Genomic DNA, 20779 nt, shown 5'->3' with positions numbered 1-20779 from the left:
GGTGGCATCGATCCAGGGCTTTCAGGTGCCTGCTGTAGGTGGTCCACCAATAATCCATTTATATAAGCTGCAGTTGAGACTACATTTAAAATATTAGAGCTCATAATCTCCTTATGCTGTATAGGAAGAAATGAGCTTGTGATAGAGGGAGTTTAATGAAGTTTCATCAGCTTTATTCCAAAGGTGGTGGGCTACGGTACAAAGGCCTCATTGAAGTGGGCAAAATTCTCAGAGCTCAACAAGGTAGATGTTTCCGCTGGCTGGGTATCTAAAACCAGGAGTTAATGTCTCACAGGGGGACTCTTCACCGGGATAGATTTGAGAATTCTAAACACAAGATAGGTGTAGAGGCTCAGTAATCAGCTAGATTCAAGACAGCGTGAAACAGAAATTTTGAGATCAAGGCACAAGGCATTAATGCAGAGAAGTGGTACCGAGATGAAAGGTAAGCCTCGATTTTATTGAGTGTACAGCAGATACAAGGGGCTGAATAGCCTACCATTTCTACTTATGGTGGCACAATAGTTCAGGAGCAGAGGAGAGAGGAGCAAGAATGCTGGAAAAAGCTTTTTTTGTAAAATTCACCAAGCGACCCGGAACTTTCTGGCTACGAGTGTGATAAAAAGGAAATTTATTTATTAAGATACAACACAGTAAGTCTAGCCTAATTACAAGACAATTTACAATGACCAATTTACCTACCAACCAGTACACCTTTGGACTATGGGAGGAAACCAGAGCACCCGGTAGAAACTCACACAGTCATGGTCTACAAACTCCTTACCTACAGTGGCAGGGATTGAGCCAGAGTCACTAGTATTGTAGAACATTGTGCTAACCACTACTCCACCGTGCCTCAATGGGCAGTTTAAGGAAATAAGAGCTACAGGGTTAGAGAATAATGTAACTTGTATATGAAGAGTTGGTATGTATTTGCTGAGTCCGGCAGTCTCCTTCAACATTCCAAGGAGAGTTTTATACGAATTGGTAGTCTCATAGATCCTTCAAGTTGTGGTATCCAAACTAAACTGTATTGATTGGCAGACCAACTGAAGCCTATAGTTTCCAGGGCTTCCTTACATAAGTACATGCTCAACAACTTTCAAAGCTCTTAGCACACAATCCCAGATTTCTCTGCTGAGCTTTGCATGTGTTGCTCTGGATTTCCAGCATCTGCATCTTTCTTTGTTCATGCGCACACTTTAGAAAGTTGCCATCAAGTGTCTGGCTCTTTTCCATCTATCCTCTGCCAAAAACGCATGGCGATGTAGCTGTTACTGGAACACTAACAGCACCTGGGTTCAATCCCCACTGCTGACTTAGGAGTTTGTTCTCCCCGTGACCACGTGGGTTTCCTCTGGGAGCTCCAGTTTCCTCTGTTTAGAATTCTCAAAGACATACCAGTTAGTAAGGTAATTGGACACATGGGTGTAATTGGGCAGCACAGCTTCATTGAGCCAAAAAGGCCTGTTGTCATGTAGTATTTCTAAATAAAAAAAAATACTGCATACAGCCAATAGATCTTTTAAGATCAACCATTGACAAAATAATCTAAATGGGAGTACCCCAAGCAGCTGAGTATCATGAATAAACTCATCTTCCTGTACTGAACAAAGCACCATTCAAGACAAAATTAACTTAAGATGTACAATGACTTATCATTACTTCCATTCATCTGTCATCCTGTTTAGAATAATGTAAAATAAAATGCATTACACTTATATTCATTTTACCTGCCATGGTCCAGCTTACACTGCTAGCTCATTGTCCAGGTACAGTATACTGGCATCACCTTTACTGTTTGCTACATTGCTGTTTCAATGCTCCAATATTTATTTATAAATATTAAAGCCAAGTGACAGCAATCCCTGGGAATATGGCTCTGGAATTCTCCAGCCTGAAAAAAAACTTTGAACATTAATCACTATTTTGTCCTTAAGCCTTTTTCTTTCTAATCTGACAGCCACCCGTCTATGCCACAAGACTCAAGTTTGTTAATTGGCTTATAAATCTTTTGTGAACTTAAAGAAATTGTCCATGCATTCCATTTATCAACCTTCTGTTCTCAAAAATTCAATTAGATCATACACAAATTTACTTTTCTTAGAGATGAAAGATAGTTAAAGCCCCTTTCAGCCCAACAAGCCTGTGTTACCCAATTATATCCACATGACCAATTAGCTTACTAACCAGTATATCTTTGGAATGTGGGAAGAAACCAGAGCACCTGAAGGAAACCCACACTGAAACGGGAAAAACTTACATATTCCTTAGACAACAGTGGGAATTGAGCCCTGATTATAGTGTTACATTAACCAATACACTACAGTTCAATATTTCATTCAAATTTCAGCGAGTTTCTCTCTTATTTCTAAAAACTAACACTTACACTAAACCGTGTGGGCACATGGCCAGGTGGTTAAGGCATTGGACTAGCTACCTGAAGGTCGTGAGTTCGAGCCCCAGCCGAGGGAACGTGTTGTGTCCTTGAGCAAGGCACTTAGTCACACATTGCTCTGCAACGACACTGGTGCCAAGCTGTATGGGTCCTAATGCCCTCCCCTTGGACAACATCGGTGTCGTGGAGAGGGGAGACTTGCAGCATGGGCAACTGCCGGTCTTCCATACAACCTTGCCCAGGCCTGTGCCCTGGAGAGTGAAAACCTTCCAGGCACAGATCCATGGTCTCGCAAGACTAACGGATGCCTTTTAAACTAAACTGACAAGTACTGGGAATAGTACTAGGAATGTCTTTGAACAGACAATTTTCACTCTTCAGGTTCCTTCTACTTATCTGGGGATGAGCAGAAAATTACAGTCCTTCCTTCCACTGCCAGTTTTTGTCACATCCATTACCTTTATCTTCAATTAATGGAGTAATACAGTATAGAAACGGGCCTCTTGATTACAATCCTTGCAAAACATTAAGCACCCATTCTTACATTAATTCTATCCTATCCAATTTTATCCAACATTCCCATCAACCATCCCCACCCCAATTCTCCCATTATCTACACATTATGATCAATTAAATTACCCAGATGCAAATAGAGGATGTGGAAGAAAGAAAACCCATGACTGAAACCAGGTCTCTGGAGTAATGAGGGAGCAGCTTTCACCACTGTGTTGCTCCTTTAGTAAATATCAAGATGGAAATTTAGTCAATGAATGCAGAATATGGTATAGGACAGTCTTTTCAAGAGTTTCAGCTCATTACAGATATCAGTATTCCAAACCTTCTTCCATTTAACAGGTTGACCATTAGATACCCTTCCATTCTCAAGTGAAAAAAGCATTATCTTGTTTTTTTTTTGCACTGGGAACTTTGTCTTGATTGACAGGTCTATAGCCATCACTACTTGTTTTCTGCCTTAAATTGGGACACCCACACAGATGAACATTCAATCTTACAATTTAGATAGGAGTAAGAACCCAACCCAAATGATAGAAGATCCTCATCAGTATCATATTGCAAGTGATTTAGAAATGTTTCTAATATCCCTAAATTATACTGTTAATTTCCATTACTTCAACACTGCACTTCCTCTATTCTATTGCCATCACTACCCCACATATAGTTGTCAATCTACTCTTTGCATCCCACACCCACCCATCTGGCAGCATTCCAATTTAACCTTCTCCCCTCCAAAAATCTGATTTTTAGCAAACCCTCATGCAGCCCTTCAGATTTTTTGAAGTCCATGCTACAGAATTAAGTCTGTGGGCAGCAATGTGGCACAGCAGTTACTGCATCATTTTACCACACCAGCATTCACCAATAATTCCCACCACTACCTGTACAAACTCCTTACCAGTCTCCTTCTGACTGCACGGGTTCCCTCCCAATTTCTAAAGAAATATGGTTAAGGTTAAGAGAGCTGGCACCAGAAACAGTGACACTTGTGGGCTGACAAGCATAATACTCACTAATTTTGTTGACACATGATGCATTTCACTATGTTTCCATGTATATGTGGCAAATCAAGCAAATCTATGTTATACTGCAAATGTTCCCAGTGGCTCAAACCACAAGGGTGCTAAACAGCAAGCTCCAGGGAAAAAGGCACCTACCATTTTTATCCTCCCCTTCTCATCTAATGAATTATTTGATTTGCTTACTTTAAAACTGAACACTGTCTGAATCAAGCAACACACATCAAAGTTGCTGGTGAACGCAGCAGGCCAGGCAGCATCTGTAGGAAGAGGTGCAGTCGACATTTCAGGCCGAGACCCTTCGTCAGGACTAACTGAAGGAAGAGTGAGTAAGGGATTTGAAAGTTGGAGGGGGAGGGGGAGATCCAAAATGATAGGAGAAGACAGGAGGGGGAGGGATGGAGCCAAGAGCTGGACAGGTGATAGGCAAAAGGGGATACGAGAGGATCATGGGACAGGAGGTCCGGGAAGAAAGACGGGGTTGGGGGGGGGACCCAGAGGATGGGCAAGGGGTATATTCAGAGGGACAGAGGGAGAAAAAGGAGAGAGAAAGAATGTGTGCATAAAAATGAGTAACAGATGGGATACGAGGGGGAGGTGGGGCCTTAGCGGAAGTTGGAGAAGTCTATGTTCATGCCATCAGGTTGGAGGCTACCCAGACGGAATATAAGGTGTTGTTCCTCCAACCTGAGTGTGGCTTCATCTTTACAGTAGAGGAGGCCGTGGATAGACATGTCAGAATGGGAATGGGATGTGGAATTAAAATGTGTGGCCACTGGGAGATCCTGCTTTCTCTGGCGGACAGAGCGTAGATGTTCAGCAAAGCGGTCTCCCAGTCTGCGTCGGGTCTCGACAATATATAAAAGGCCACATCGGGAGCACCGGACGCAGTATATCACCCCAGTCAACTCACAGGTGAAGTGTTGCCTCACCTGGAAGGACTGTTTGGGGCCCTGAATGGTGGTAAGGGAGGAAGTGTAAGGGCATGTGTAGCACTTGTTCCGCTTACACGGATAAGTGCCAGGAGGGAGATCAGTGGGGAGGGATGAGGGGGATGAATGGACAAGGGAGCTGTGTAGGGAGCGATCCCTGCGGAATGCAGGGGGGGGGGGGGAAGATGTGCTTAGTGGTGGGATCCCGTTGGAGGTGGCGGAAGTTACGGAGAATAATATGTTGGACCCCGAGGCTGGTGGGGTGGTAGGTGAGGACCAGGGGAACCCTATTCCTAGTGGGGTGGCAAGAGGATGGAGTGAGAGCAGATGTACGTGAAATGGGGGAGATGCGTTTAAGAGCAGAGTTGATAGTGGAGGAAGGGAAGCCCCTTTCTTTAAAAAAGGAAGACATCTCCCTCGTCCTAGACTGTCTGAATCAATTCTGGTAGTACCAAACTCTTGACAATCACCTAGCTTCTGTTCATTACGTGGTAGGTGAAGAACATCTCACAAAGGTGCTAAACATTAGTTCAGGTTTTAGTCACTCCCAAATTGTTGTGTGGGGGGGGAAAAAACAGCAACCTGCATTGACCAAATAACTTGGACCCTTCAAGAAACAGGAAATTACTATTCATAGAAATTGCACAATAGTGGTTAGATGCCAAAGCACAAATAAGTGACCTGCAAATTCTAATCACATATTAGTTTTGTGCAAGAGCTAAAGATTTGAAAAAGTACATCAAATGCTGTTTTTGCAGCTCGACCCCTTACTCTTCTTGCCATCAGTTTAGCAAACTGCAGAAATATCCATAAAATTTTCAGATATCAAATGTATATATTCCTGGGCTCAAAGAACTAAATTTGTTTATCTCCATCATGAATCAGTAACAAATGAAGTAATTACTTGCTTGAAGCCTTAGAAGACCATACTTTACAACTGGAATGCTGGAATGAAAAGACTGATGCTTCCCATTTATTGAAATTTAAAGGATGGTTTTAATCAAGGAGGTTAACCTAATAGAAAGCAGTATTTTGTCCAAGATAGAAAATTAACTGCTCAAGATATTTTTCCTGACCAGCAGGGCAAGAGACCATAACTTGGCGCACATTCCAAATTTATACTAGGTCTAGCTGTAGACTGAATAGTCCAACCTACACTCAATCTAGTGCGAGGGAAAACCTAACCTCGGGGTCGCCATGAACACCGACTTTTATGAAGTATTCAAGACTATGGATCAATAAACCATAGAAGTATACAGTGCAGTGCAAGTCTTAGGCACACTATCTATATAAATTCTGCTTACTCATACACCTGATAATACGCAAAAGTTGTTTGCTTTGACTTCCTTGGTCTCTTCAGCATCAGTGCAGGTCAAGTTTCTAGGAATAAACTTCAACAGCCTATCCCAGTGCAACCATGCATACAGCACACCAGTACCTCTACCTCTGCAGGTCAAAGAAATTTTGAGGTCCCCACTCCCTCAATCAAGCAGAAGATACAAAAGCCTGAAAGCACATACCACCAAGGGCAGCTTCTATCCTATTATAACTTCTGAATGGCCCACTATTATGCCAAGATGTACTCCTGACCTCAATCTACCTTACGATCTTGCAGTTACTGCCTGCCTGCACTGCACTTCCTGTGACTACACTTTTCTTTTCCCTTGTACTTACTCAATGCACTAATGCATTGATTTATATGGATGGCTTACAAGGCAAGTTTTTCCACTGTACCTCAACACGTTTGACAATAAGCCAATTCAGCATTTGAATTCATAATGAAATTCACAACTGGTTTGAGGCAGATTTGGTTAGGATTGGTGAGCAATTAAAATAATTTGCACATGCTCAAATACCAACCTGTATTCCTGAATAGTCTAATATTAAAAAGAATCCCTTTTATAATCTATTTCAATATGGACTTGCCCCTCTCTGTAACAATTGCCAGTTCATCAATCCTCTATCATGCTTTTATTTCTTTTGGTCTTCTATTGCTGAATGCATAAAATATCAACTAATTTGGTTACACCAAAATCAATTTATAGGCTGTCATCCAAAACAATCTATACAAATACTGGAAGGTTCAAAGAACACAGGATACCTGGGAAAAGGTAGGGTATGCTAAATGTAGATTCCGAACCCCACATTCATGTTTGGCATTGGTTACCAATCCTGTCAATTTATTCCAAAACATATTCCACACAATTAATTCAAATGTGGACAGAACCAAAGAAGGATAAGTGATCACCAGTCACATTGAAATTGCCCCAAATCTTGGCTGCCTGGAGTAAATATTAAGTCAACTAGTTACCTCTTTAAAGCTAGAACACTAAACCTGAATGTCTAGAACAGATGACTGCAATCAGTCACAAACCCAGAAGGTAACCAAATTAGCACAAGCTAAAACATAGAACCCCATCCCTGGGACAACCTAAATCAAAGATTTGGTCTAGCAATTCCCCTGAAATTGCCAGTAATGCGCAAAGAACTCCCACCAACCCTTCCCAAAAAATACACCATATAGAAGCCCAGCATAAACATTCTACAGATACTGGAAACCCAGGGTAACATAAAATGCTGGAGGAATTCAAGTCAGGCAGCACTTATGGAAAAGTAATAGAGTCAACATTTTGGACTAAAACCGTTTCAGATTTTAGCCCATAACATCGACTCTTTGTTCCTTTCCAGATGCTGCCTGATCTACTGAGTTCCTCTAAAGAAGCCCAGTACCCCATCACAAGATACATTTTTCGAACTTGTCTTATTTTTACATTATTTCCAGAGACATCAATTCACTGATAGAGATCAATAAAACTATTTTAAGTAAAATGATCAAATTTTCATTAGAAAAATTTAAGCCACACTTAACAGATTAAGGCCCCAAGTACTCAGTCAAGTGCACTCTAGACTCTTGAGATGTCTTACTGTAATGCAATAGAGGACACAGGTGTGTGATTTGATGTTAACATGTGACTGTCACATTAAAATTAACATTCTGCTGTGGAACACTGCCAGCACTAAGTACATGAAGATTATATTCAACCCTTACAAGTAGAAAATGGACATCTGCATCCAGTTTCAGTTTGAGCAATAATAGAAATGTGCTGTACAGCCAACCATTCGACACAAGTTTAGGAGACACTCAGCAAGGAGAGGGTTGGAAGGAAGGGTGCACAAAGACAAAGTACAAAGACAATCTGGAAACTCTCATTTCTGTTCTTCATTCTATTCCAGATATTTAATTTTGTTTTTGGTACATTTATTCGTTACTCCAAATGACAAGATAGTACAGATTTTGCTGTCAATAATCAAGCTGTTGGTTCACACCAGTTGTTAACAGTTACACTTTTTCCTGTAGCTGTTTTCCTTCTTCACTGCCTCCTCTCAATTTAGTATTGTTCTCTCATTTTTGGTCTTTTGTTCCCTTATGGTCCATACATTTTTTCCTGCTAAACACTTCTGCATGGGTTGTATTTAACTTGGATAATCAATGGAAAGGTTAAACAAAAATCTAACGCTAACATTTTCAGAAGGAGAATTGATTTATTAACATAGTACATTGGAGTCGCCATTGTAAAACAGGTATTGTTTAACCAGGGAACTAGGAAAAAATACCACTATAGAGCTACCAGTAAAGATGTCCACCAAAACACAACACCAGGTGTTTTTGCAGATGCATAATCTTTCAGAGCGAAATGATTTTTGGGCAAACACTGAAAACACTGCCAATGTACTATTTACAGTTAAAACTGTTTACCAGCCATTTGTTTAGGTTTGAACAGTTTCAGGAATTGGTCAAGTCATTGCTAGACAACTAATCTAGGTTGAAAATATGCTGAACACTTATCCCTTCATTTACGAGGCAGCAGTTTGAACATTCATATCCAAAGCTTCCTACATCCAGACTATACTTGTGAATTCCATTCTACTGGAGACACAAATATCAGCATATAATTTAGTAAATCAAATTGAAATTTTTAAAAAATCCATTCATAAAACATTTTATTCCACTTACATCAACTTTACACATTTTCTTGATAACAGTTATGCTTGTGTTCTTATGAAAAGTCCAGAAGACATGAATGCAGCTAGCCATACAGCAATATATCTCATTACTTCCCTGTTAACTATTTCACAGCCACATGCGTGTTAGGCAATCAAGACCACAAAGCAAAAACTAAAAAAGGAAGTTACCAGATAAACACATGGGAAGGTCTTTACCTCTTAAAACATACATTATCAAAGGTAAGCGTTCATTTTTACTGCATGTTTGCTTGTACATTTGTTCTTACGTTGACAATAATTTCTTTTAAATACAAATAAAACGTTCAGATGTCATGTGTAGCAAAATGAAGACATGAGCAATGGTGAATATTGCAACTCATGGAATGTTAATCCTCCTCTGCCCTATCCCAAAAATCCTGAGACACGTAATAGATGGTGCAGGTTTTGATCTACATATTAGCAACTCTCTAGAAATTGCACGACTCATACTGAATCTGCCATTTCCCCAATACAGACACTAAGTTATGGGCATCCTTCTTTGCTAGTACAGGAAACAATTGACATTAGCTTTGTGGAAACCACAGCTACAAAGAGTACTAACCAAACATTTAAAACTTGTATAAAAATTCCACACCCTGAATTTACATTGGCCATCTGAAACATACAGTACAAGAGTTCCCAATATGAATTGGCTCTTCTCCCCTATCAAACACAAACCACATGGGAAACACAGAGACCCAACAAAAGTGACAGAAGCTCTCCAAAGACCTAAAATAGAAACTAGTGGGACAGCAAAGGTTACAAATAGTCTTGATGGTGAAGATTCAGGAATGAGGCAGACAGAACAAGAAGGCAGAAGTTCAGTTCTCTCCTCCCTCGCCAGCATCAGCTTCTTCCCCCTGGTTGTCTGAAGTCCACAACTAGAAAGATAAAATTCCAATTAGTGTCTTGGTATCATCAATAGACCATAGAACCATAGAAACTACAGCACAGAAACAGGCCCTTTGGCCCTTCTTGGCTGTGCCGAACCATTTTCTGCCTAGTCCCACTGACCTGCACACGGACCATATCCCTCCATACACCTCCCATCCATGTATCTGTCCAATTTATTCTTAAATGTTAAAAAAGAACCTGCATTTACCACCTCGTCTGGCAGCTCATTCCATACTCCCACCACTCTGTGTGAAGAAGCCCCCCCCTAATGTTCCCTTTAAACTTTTCCCCCCTCACCCTTAACCCATGTCCTCTGGTTTTTTTCTCCCCTTGCCTCAGTGGAAAAAGCCTGCTTGCATTCACTCTATCTATACCCATCATAATTTTATATACCTCTATCAAATCTCCCCTCATTCTTCTACGCTCCAGGGAATAAAGTCCTAAGCTATTCAACCTTTCTCTGTAACTGAGTTTCTCAAGTCCCGGCAACATCCTTGTAAACCTTCTCTGCACTCTTTCAACCTTATTTATATCCTTCCTGTAATTTGGTGACCAAAACTGAACACAATACTCCAGATTCGGTCTCATCAATGCCTTAAACAACCTCATCATAACATTCCAGCTCTTATACTCAATACCTCGATTAATAAAGGCTAATGTACCAAAAGCTCTCTTTACGACCCTATCTACCTGTGACACCACTTTTAGGGAATTTTGTATCTGTATTCCCAGATCCCTCTGTTCCACTGCACTCCTCAGTGCTTTACCATTAACCCTGTATGTTCTACGTTGGTTTGTCCTTCCAACGTGCAATACCTCACACTTGTCAGTATTAAACTCCATCTGCCATTTTTCAGCCCATTTTTCCAGCTGGTCCAAGTCCCTCTGCGGGCTCTGAAAACCTTCCTCACCGTCTACTACACCTCCAATATTTGTATCATCAGCAAACTTGCTGATCCAATTTACCACATTATCATCCAGATCATTGATATAGATGACAAATAACAATGGACCCAGCACTGATCCCTGTGGCACACCACTAGTCACAGGCCTCCACTCAGAGAAGCAATTCTCTACCACCACTCTCTGGCTTCTTCCATCGAGCCAATGTCTAATCCAATTTACTATCTCTCCATGTATACCTAGCGACTGAATTTTCCTAACTAACCTCCCATGCGGGACCTTGTCAAAGGCCTTACTGAAGTCCATGTAGACAATATCCATTGCCTTTCCTGGTAACCTCCTTGAAAAACTCCAGATAACAAGCTAATGCTGTACAATATAGGGAAATTTAAGTTAAATCGCAATGTATACCTTTCCTCCAGGGCGACTATCTTGGAATAACATCACAAGTATTCAGTGCCCCCTCATTCAGATTGCAAAACCTTAGATTTATTTTATTTGGAAATTTACAATCATGGTGATTTAAAAGGTCATTCACAAAGTGCTCACACAGAACAGGAAAAAATTAGAAAGGCAAAAAGAAATATCAAACTTCATGTCCAGACTTGCAAGAATGCTTACACTGCAACAAACCACTTAATTTTAAAGACAGTAGACAAAGCTACTATATAGAGGTATAGAAATAAGATACCATTTAAAAAGGACAGCTGAAGCAGAAAATTAACGCAACTGGCTTTAAACTAATCACCTTAACCTGTATGTCATAAATTGTTGTTGCCTTTACAACCAGCAAACCAAATGTATCAGAATGACTTGAATTGGTAATTCAAATCCTTGCACATGTTTAAGTAATGTATGAATTCTAATAATTTATTGAAAAGTTGAGGTTTACACCTGGTTCATACTATTTAGTACCCTTGGATAAAGGACTTTGATTTTTCACATTACATTAAGTGCCTAAGTACTTACTGTCAAGTTATCTCGCAATAACTGCATTATTAATGTGCTGTCTTTGTAGGAATCTTCATTCAGTGTATCAAGCTCTGCAATTGCTTCATCAAATGCCTTTAAGAATGAGAAAATATAGTTAAATGTGATAACCAGCTAGAACCATTTTACCCAAGCTAATTTTATCTGTACTTACAGCCTTTGCAAGAGAGCAAGCTTGTTCTGGAGAGTTGAGAATTTCATAGTAAAACACTGAAAAATTAAGGGCCAGTCCTAGGCGGATAGGGTGTGTCGGCTGCATCTCTTTTTTACTGATGTCGAACGCTTCTTGGTAGGCTTGTTGTGAATGATGCACTGTGGCTGAAACAGAATCATAGCTCAGTATATGGCATTCATTTTAAAGCATGCAGCTACCTACAGTAACCCAAACTAATGCACAAAATGTAATATAATTGGAATTTAAAGTCAATGGTTAATTCAATAGTTTTAAACCTATTAGGTTTTATCCTACTGAATGCATTATTCTATATAAAAAATACAAAGTAATGGATAAGGAATTCAACCAGCATATTACAAATTATGAAGGTCTCTCCAATTGGTGTTTTAGAAATGTCATTGTACGTTTCACAGAATATTATGCCAGTACCAGATATATACAGTTACACTGTATGCAAGGGTTGATACTGAAAGATGGAACACCAACTCCAGGCATGCAGCCAGTCACCCAATCACAATGTCTAAAATAAACCATCCCTCGCCTTATTGAACTTCCCATTCAGAGAATTAACTCCAGTAACCCAATGCCAAGTGCACTGCAATGAGCATTTTTCAAATTCAACTGAATCTGAGCCAATGACACGTGCAAAACCCCAATCACATATTTCAAATTCAATTTTCTACAACTCAGCTTTGTGATAATACAAACTGCAATTGTAATGAGCTTTTCCAAAGACAAACAAGGATAAAGGTCAGAGCAGCTTGATATTATTTGCATAAACTTTTAACAATGTCCCAGATGGAAGACTACTACAAAATGTTAAGTGTCTGGAGTCCAAACTTGGGTTTGTAGGAGACAGTGGTGTGCTCTTGTGACTGTAACTAGCACACCACAGGGATAAAAACTGGGAGCCTTACTGTTACTTACATAATCACACAAGTTAATATAGGAGGCATGATTAAACAGTTTGCAGATGACAAAAACGGGTATTGATAGTGAGGATAGTCTCAAATTACAGAAAGATTCATTAGCTAGCAAACCAGGCTAAGTAACAGCAGATGAAATTTAATTTTAGGTGCAAAATGATGCATCTTTGCAAATTAACAAAGGGAATACCAATATAGTGAATATTAGATCTTTAGGGAGTACAAGTCCAAAGATTCCTGTAAGCGGCAGCACAGGTAGACAGGGTGACAAAGCATGCAGAATGCCAGTCTTACTTAGCAAGGTTATGGAATACAAGAGCAGCGGGGGGGGGGGGGGGGGGGGACACGGAGCAGAGAGAAGAGGAGGCAGCAAGGTCACAACTGGAATATTGTGTTTAGTTTTGGTCACCACTACAGAAGTGAAATGATTGCTCTGGAGAGAGTGCAGAGAAGGTTTGCCTGAGATTTACTGTCTTAGGAGAGACTGAGTGTCTTGGAACAGAGACGGCTGAAGGGGTAACCTGACAGAAGTACACAAATTTGAGGGGCATGGTAGACAAGGTAGGCATCATAAAGTCCACCCTTCCGCGATCTGAAAGCAGCTTCTTCTATAAATCCTTAGGTGTATGTTTGAAGCAACCGGCAAGATGTTTAAATGGGATACAAGGAAGATTCTGTTCAATGAAGCTGGTTGGAATTCAGAATGCAATGGAACTTAAAGGACATCTGTAGAGGCAGGTTTATTTTTTGAAAGCAGCTGCTGGTATCTGGTGAATGATGACAGAGGTGGTGGAATCGTATTATGTATAACAGGCAATTAAGACACTTAAATAGGCAAAACACTGAAGGATCCCAATTCTAATGCAGGCAAATGAGATTAGCATGGATGGGGTAAATCAGACGAGATGTAGTGGGTTGTAGAGACTGCCCTGTACAACCTTATGACTCTACAAAAACAAAGGTGAAGGCAGAAACTCAACATTTATCTATCTAGATAAATGTTTGAATTGCCATGGCATGGAAGGCTATGGTATGTGGAGGTAAATGAGATTAATGCAGATGGGTACATGGTCACCACTGACAATTATGCTTAATGTTTTTAAAATGGTAACTTAATCAAAACCTTTAAAACTAAGTTCTCTTCCATGCTGCATAATACAAAGGAGCTATGACACATATGGCTCTTTTCCAGCTTTGAAAAGCAATGGAAGCTCCAAAATGACACCGTTTTCAGTGTGGCTGTCACATTAACCACATCTCCTGCATCGATAAACACAAAGCTTGATGTGTTGAACTGCAGCTAAAACATTGGCGATAAACTTCACGTGTCCTTGAAACATTGCCACAAGCAATTCTGATTTAGAAGGCACCTTTCTAGCTTATTTACTTAGTGATTTAACAGAGTGACACCAATTCCACCTTTTTAACTAGTTCTTTGTTACGTAACTCTTAGCCTTTTAAAAGATCCTCTAACATTCACTAATGTGCCCAAACTGTAATGACTCAAAATTGCCTTAACTTTTCAGACAACTAGGGTCATGGTAAACACTTTCTAAACAAGAGGCTGCAAAATCAGTGTTTGCTACTATGATTCTTGATGGATTCAGAGAATACAAGTTCCATTGCCTGGCAAAACAAATCCCTTGAGGGCCCTTTGGGATTTGTAAACAGCTGTCGATATCTGGTGAACGATGCCAGAGGTGGTGGTGGAGGAATTATATACATGTAGCAGGCATTTAGACACCTAAACAGGCAAGACACTGAAAGATCCAAATTCTAATGCAGGCAAATGGATGGGGTAGTCCCAGCAATCCCAGCTGAACACCTACATCCTAGCAAAGATGCAAGCTTTAGGCAGGTGACCAAGTACACTTTTCCCCACACAAAGCCTGACTGTCAATTTATATTCAGGAATTTTTACCTCCAGCCAAAAATGTGACAACCAATGCACAGCAAGCCATCAAAAACACCACCAGCCGGTGGCTCAGGTATGCACTCCTGTATCACAATCACAAATGCCCCACTTCCTACTGCAGCAATACAACTATAGAAACTCAATTAAAATCCCAATTGGCAGACAAACTAAAAGGCAACAGAACCTAAGACAAGCAACACACATAAAAACTGCTGGTGAATGCAGCAGGCCAGGAAGCATCTATAGGAAGAGGTACAGTCGACGTTTCAGACCGACTAACTGAAAGAAGAGATAGTAAGAGATCTTACTACCAGCAATTTTTGTGTTGCTTGAAATTCCAGCATCTGCAGATTTCCCCGTGTTTGAGAATCTCAGGCAAAATGAGATTGATAATAAATGACTATGACAAAAAGTATAAGACCATTTGCAAAGGTACATTGTGGTAGTGGTAAGACTCTTATTCACAAGGTAGACAATGAGAAATCTGCCGTTAACAAACAAAAGGAAGAAAGCCATGGATTGCATAAGTTATGAAAATGATTATGTCAGCAGAAAGATTACCTTATTTATATTGCACGAGTTCTGTTAATGTACCTGGGGAAGTCGAACCAGGCAACAACTAGCAAGATTATACATAGAAACATACATAGAAAATAGGTGCAGTAGGCCATTCGGCCCTTCGAGCCTGCACCACCATTTATTATGATCATGGCTGATCATCCAACTCAGAACACCGCCCCAGCCTTCCCTCCATACCCCCTGACCCCCGTAGCCACAAGGGCCATATCTAACTCCCTCTTAAATATAGCCAATGAACTGGCCTCAACTGTTTCCTGTGGCAGAGAATTCCACAGATTCACTACTCTCTGTGTGAAGAAGCTTTTCCCTAATCTCGGTCCTAAAAGGCTTCCCCTCTATTCTCAAACTGTGACCCCTCGTTCTGGACTTCCCCAACATCGGGAACAATCTTCCTGCATCTAGCCTGTCCAATCCCTTTAGGATCTTATACGTTTCAATCAGATCCCCCCTCAATCTTCTAAATTCCAACGAGTACAAGCCCAGTTCATCCAGTCTTTCTTCATATGAAAGTCCTGCCATCCCAGGAATCAATCTGGTGAACCTTCTTTCTACTCCCTCTATGGCAAGGATGTCTTCCCTCAGATTAGGGGACCAAAACTGCACACAATACTCCAGGTGTGGTCTCACCAAGGCCTTGTACAACTGCAGTAGTACCTCCCTGCTCCTGTACTTGAATCCTCTCGCTATAAATGCCAGCATACCATTCGCCTTTTTCACCGCCTGCTGTACCTGCATGCCCACTTTCAATGACTGGTGTATAATGACACCCAGGTCTCGTTGCACCTCCCCTTTTCCTAATCGGCCACCATTCAGATAATAATCTGTTTTCCTATTTTTGCCACCAAAGTGGATAACTTCACATTTATCCACATTAAATTGCATCTGCCATGAATTTGCCCACTCACCCAACCTATCCAAGTCACCCTGCATCCTCTTAGCATCCTCCTCACAGCTAACACTGCCACCCAGCTTCGTGTCATCCGCAAACTTGGAGATGCTGCATTTAATTCCCTCATCCAAGTCATTAATATATATTGTAAACAACTGAGGTCCCAGCACTGAGCCTTGCGGTACCCCACTAGTCACCGCCTGCCAGTCTGAAAAGGTCCCGTTTATTCCCACTCTTTGCTTCCTGTCTGCTAACCAACTCTCCACCCACACCAATACCTTACCCCCAATACCGTGTGCTTTAAGTTTGCACACTAATCTCCTGTGTGGGACCTTGTCAAAAGCCTTCTGAAAATCCAAATATACCACATCCACTGGTTCTCCCCTATCCACTCTACTAGCTACATCCTCAAAAAATTCTATGAGATTCGTCAGACATGATTTTCCTTTCACAAATCCATGCTGACTTTGTCCGATCATTTCACCGCTTTCCAAATGTGCTGTTATCACATCCTTGATAACTGACTCCAGCAGTTTCCCCACCACCGACGTTAGACTAATCGGTCTATAATTCCCCGGTTTCTCTCTCCCTCCTTTTTTAAAAAGTGGAGTTACATTAGCCACCCTCCAATCCTCAGGAACTAGTCCAGAATCTAACGAGTTTTGAAAAATTATCACTAATGCATCCACTATTTCTTGGGCTACTTCCTTAAGCACCCTGGGATGCAGACCATCTGGCCCTGGGGATTTATCTGCCTTCAATCCCTTCAATTTACCTAACACCACTTCCCTACTAACATGTATTTCACTCAGTTCCTCCATCTCACTGGACCCTCTGTCCCCTACTATTTCTGGAAGATTATTTATGTCCTCCTTAGTGAAGACAGAACCAAAGTAATTATTCAATTGGTCTGCCATGTCCTTGCTCCCCATAATCAATTCACCTGTTTCTGTCTGCAGGGGACCTACATTTGTCTTTACCAGTCTTTTCCTTTTCACATATCTATAAAAGCTTTTAAAGTCCGTTTTTATGTTGCCTGCCAGTTTTCTCTCAATGTTTTTCCCCCTTCCTAATTAAGCCCTTTGTCCTCCTCTGCTGAACTCTGAATTTCTCCCAGTCCTCAGGTGATCCACTTTCTCTGGCTAATTTGTATGCTTCTTCTTTGGAATTGATACTATCCCTAATTTCTCTTGTCAGCCACGGGTGCACTACCTTCCTTGATTTATTCTTTTGCCAAACTGGGATGAACAATTGTTGTAGTTCATCCAGGCAACCTTTAAATGCTTGCCATTGCATATCCACCGTCAATCCTTTAAGTGTCATTTGCCAGTCTATCTTAGCTAATTCACGTCTCATACCTTCAAAGTTACCCCTCTTTAAGTTCAGAACCTTTGTTTCTGAATTAACTATGTCACTCTCCATCTTAATGAAGAATTCCACCATATTATGGTCACTGTTACCCAAGGGGCCTCTCACGACAAGATTGCTAATTAACCCTTCCTCATTGCTCAAAACCCAGTCCAGAATAGCCTGCTCTCTAGTTGGTTCCTCGACATGTTGGTTCAAAAAACCATCCCCCATACATTCCAAGAAATCCTCTTCCTCAGCACCTTTACCAATTTGGTTCACCCAATCGACATGTAGATTGAAGTCACCCATTATAACTGCTGTTCCTTTATTGCACACATTTCTAATTTCCTGTTTAATACCATCTCCGACCTCACTACTACTGTTAGGTGGCCTGTACACAACTCCCACCAGCGTCTTCTGCCCCTTAGTGTTACGCAGCTCTACCCATATCGATTCCACATCTTCCCGGCTTATGTCCTTCCTTTCTATTGCGTTAATCTCTTCTTTAACCAGCAACGCCACCCCACCTCCCCTTCCTTCATGTCTATCCCTCCTGAATATTGAATATCCCTGAACGTTGAGCTCCCATCCCTGGTCACCCTGGAGCCATGTCTCTGTGATCCCAACTATATCATAATCATTAATAACAATCTGCACTTTCAATTCATCCACCTTATTACGAACGCTCCTTGCATTGACACACAAAGCCTTCAGGCGCTCTTTTACAACTCTCTTAGTCCTTTCACAATTATGCTGAAAAGTGGCCCTCTTTAATGCTTGCCCTGGATTTGTCGGCCTGCCACTTTTACTTTTCTCCATAGTACTTTTTGTTTCTACCCTCACTTTACACCCGTCTCTCTGCACTGGTTCCCATCTCCCTGTAGTGAACTAACCTCCTCACGTCTAGCCTCTTTAATTTGATTTCCACCCCCCAACCATTCTAGTTTAAAGTCACCTCAGTAGCCCCCGCTAATCTCCCTGCCAGGATACTGGTCCCCCTAGGATTCAGGTGCAACCCGTCCTTTTTGTACAGGTCACGCCTGCGCCAAAAGAGGTCCCAATGATCCAAAAACTTGAATCCCTGCCCCCTGCTCTAATCCCTCAGCCACGCATTTATCCTCCACCTCATCGCATTCCTACTCTCACTGTCGCGTGGCACAGGCAGTAATCCCGAGATTACTACCTTTGCGGTCCTTTCTCTCAACTCCCTTCCTAGCTCCCTATATTCTCCTTTCAGGACCTCATCCCTCATAGAACAGTAATCAAAAGGATTATAAAAATGCATTTGCAAAAGGCAGCAGGGTGGGTAGTTAAGTAGAGTAGCAAAAGAGATATATGCCTTAAGGTTAGGCCTGGGAGAGTGAAGGAAGGGAAGTCATGGCAGAGTCATATTAGTGGTCCTCAAGAGGTATATTATTATGGTCACATTACAGAAGGGAAAATTAAGCATTTCCCTGACATTCATAATGGATGGATTTTTGATCTCTTAAAATAATATCCTTAGAGGGCTCAACACACTAGATGCTAGGATGATTTTCTCCCTAATTGGGGCAGCTAGAGCCAGAACAGAGTTCTCACCCGGAGGCCGAGCAACTCATTGGAATTATATACCCACGAGAGCTGTAGGGCTCTTCTGTTAAATACATTTTAGACAGATGGATCTTGAATGTAGATTTGAATACAGATTTTGAAAATAAATTTATATTGAATATCGAAGGATAGAGACAAAGACCAGCCCTAATATTCATAATGGCTGAGTAGTTTCAGGAGTCTTATTATATTCTTTATTATAGTCTTACTGAACTTGAGTATGTTGCTGGGGATGTTCATTTACTGATAAGGATAGAGAGGCTTGGTGTGGTTCTTAACTTGGAACAGGCAGTCAAGTTCAGATTTAAAACACAACTGACAATTGAGGAGCCTGGAAAGGACCTGTTTACCACAGCAGACATTAATAAGTAGAGTGTATAGATTTAAGGTAGTAACATTAAGCATAGGTAATTGGATGGCTTTTCCTCTCCCATCCACCAGAAGTGTACGAGGTAGGAATCCTCAGCACATGGCAAAGACCAAGGCCATAAAGGAAAATTAGTTCGTGTAGCCCGTTTGGCCAGTATAAGCATGGACAAATAACCAATCTCAATCCAATGCATAAAACCTAGAAGGATGCTATATACTTTTAAGTTTAATTGAGAATAAAGTGACAAGGTGTAGTTTAGTGAATAGTTCCTCATCACGTGTATAGTTTTGGCCTGAAATTCAAATATAAAAGGATGTTATAGCAATTGAAAAGTTGTTCTCAATGCACAAAGCTAAATGACAGACAAAAGAACAAAGCTGCAACGGTTATTAGCAGCAAAAGTTTTTGAGGAAGTCAGGTGAGGCAAAAGGTATAGTTGACATTTTAGGTCAGAACTGAGTATAAAGGCAAGAAGAGCCAGTATAAAGAGGCAGGAGGAGGATGGGTGGTAAGAAAATGTGGAGATAGCCAGAGGTTGGGAGGTGATAAGTGGAGATAAAGGGTTACATAATACCAAATTTATAAGGAAGGTGATGAGTTGAGCCAAAGGGAAGGAAGGAAGGTACAAACAGAAGGGGAGGGGCAAGGAGGGGATCTGTTGGCTTGTGTGTGAGGGTAACAGGCAAAAGGATTGGGGAGGGGAGTAAACTAGGCTACAGGAGGCTGAGAAAGGTTTTGTAAAGTGGGTGTCAGCGGATCAGAGGGAGAAAGGAACAGAAGGTCATGGGTTACATGAAATTGGAGAATTCAATGTTTATGGCATTAGGTTGAAAATTGCTAGAACAACCCCTCATACTTATTGGGTAAATATTATTTTTATTGATGTAATCGTTCAATGTTTCATAGAAGGCAATATGGAATAACTGAACCTAAAATTGTATTTTTTTTTTTAACATGTGGATTCAATAAAGTGCTGTAACCTTGGCATACTTGTGCAAGGCTATCTCTGATAGTCTAGATTGAAGATACATGGATCTCAGATTACCAAGATGAGAAACAGCCAAAGTCATTGATCCTATTCAATACAGCTCTTTTGGCTCGAAGGAAAATAAATTCAGTTTCATTCCTATCCAATATTCCCATACCAGTAAAAGGAACATACAGTACTAAATCTTGAAATATTTTAGCCTACATAAAATGTACCAGGAATCAATCTTCCAAAAATTGTTTTTTCTACTAACTATACTGCCAGAGCTAAAGAAACATTGATCAAGCTACCTGGACATTAA

The 20779-nt window shown here is 40.9% G+C and overlaps 1 protein-coding gene across 2 annotated transcripts in view; it reads right to left on the bottom strand.

The window, feature by feature from the left end:
• Positions 1 to 8075: 8075 nt before the first annotated feature.
• The window catches only part of LOC140199734 (14-3-3 protein beta/alpha-1), a 30991-nt gene continuing 18287 nt past the window's right edge, over positions 8076 to 20779 (bottom strand). For both annotated transcript variants that reach the window (XM_072262221.1, XM_072262212.1), the window contains exons 4-6: positions 11851 to 12014; positions 11676 to 11771; positions 8076 to 9790 (exon numbers count right to left, since the gene is read on the bottom strand). In XM_072262221.1, the coding sequence (XP_072118322.1) occupies positions 9731 to 9790; positions 11676 to 11771; positions 11851 to 12014 (320 nt within the window). In that variant the 3' untranslated portion in view covers positions 8076 to 9730. The remainder of the gene's footprint in view (positions 9791 to 11675; positions 11772 to 11850; positions 12015 to 20779) is intronic.

This window comes from Mobula birostris, chromosome 1 (assembly GCF_030028105.1).
Source record: "Mobula birostris isolate sMobBir1 chromosome 1, sMobBir1.hap1, whole genome shotgun sequence".
NCBI lineage: Eukaryota > Metazoa > Chordata > Chondrichthyes > Myliobatiformes > Myliobatidae > Mobula > Mobula birostris.
The sequence above is the reverse complement of the archived record's forward strand: the minus strand, read 5'-3'. Positions and strand labels throughout refer to the sequence as shown.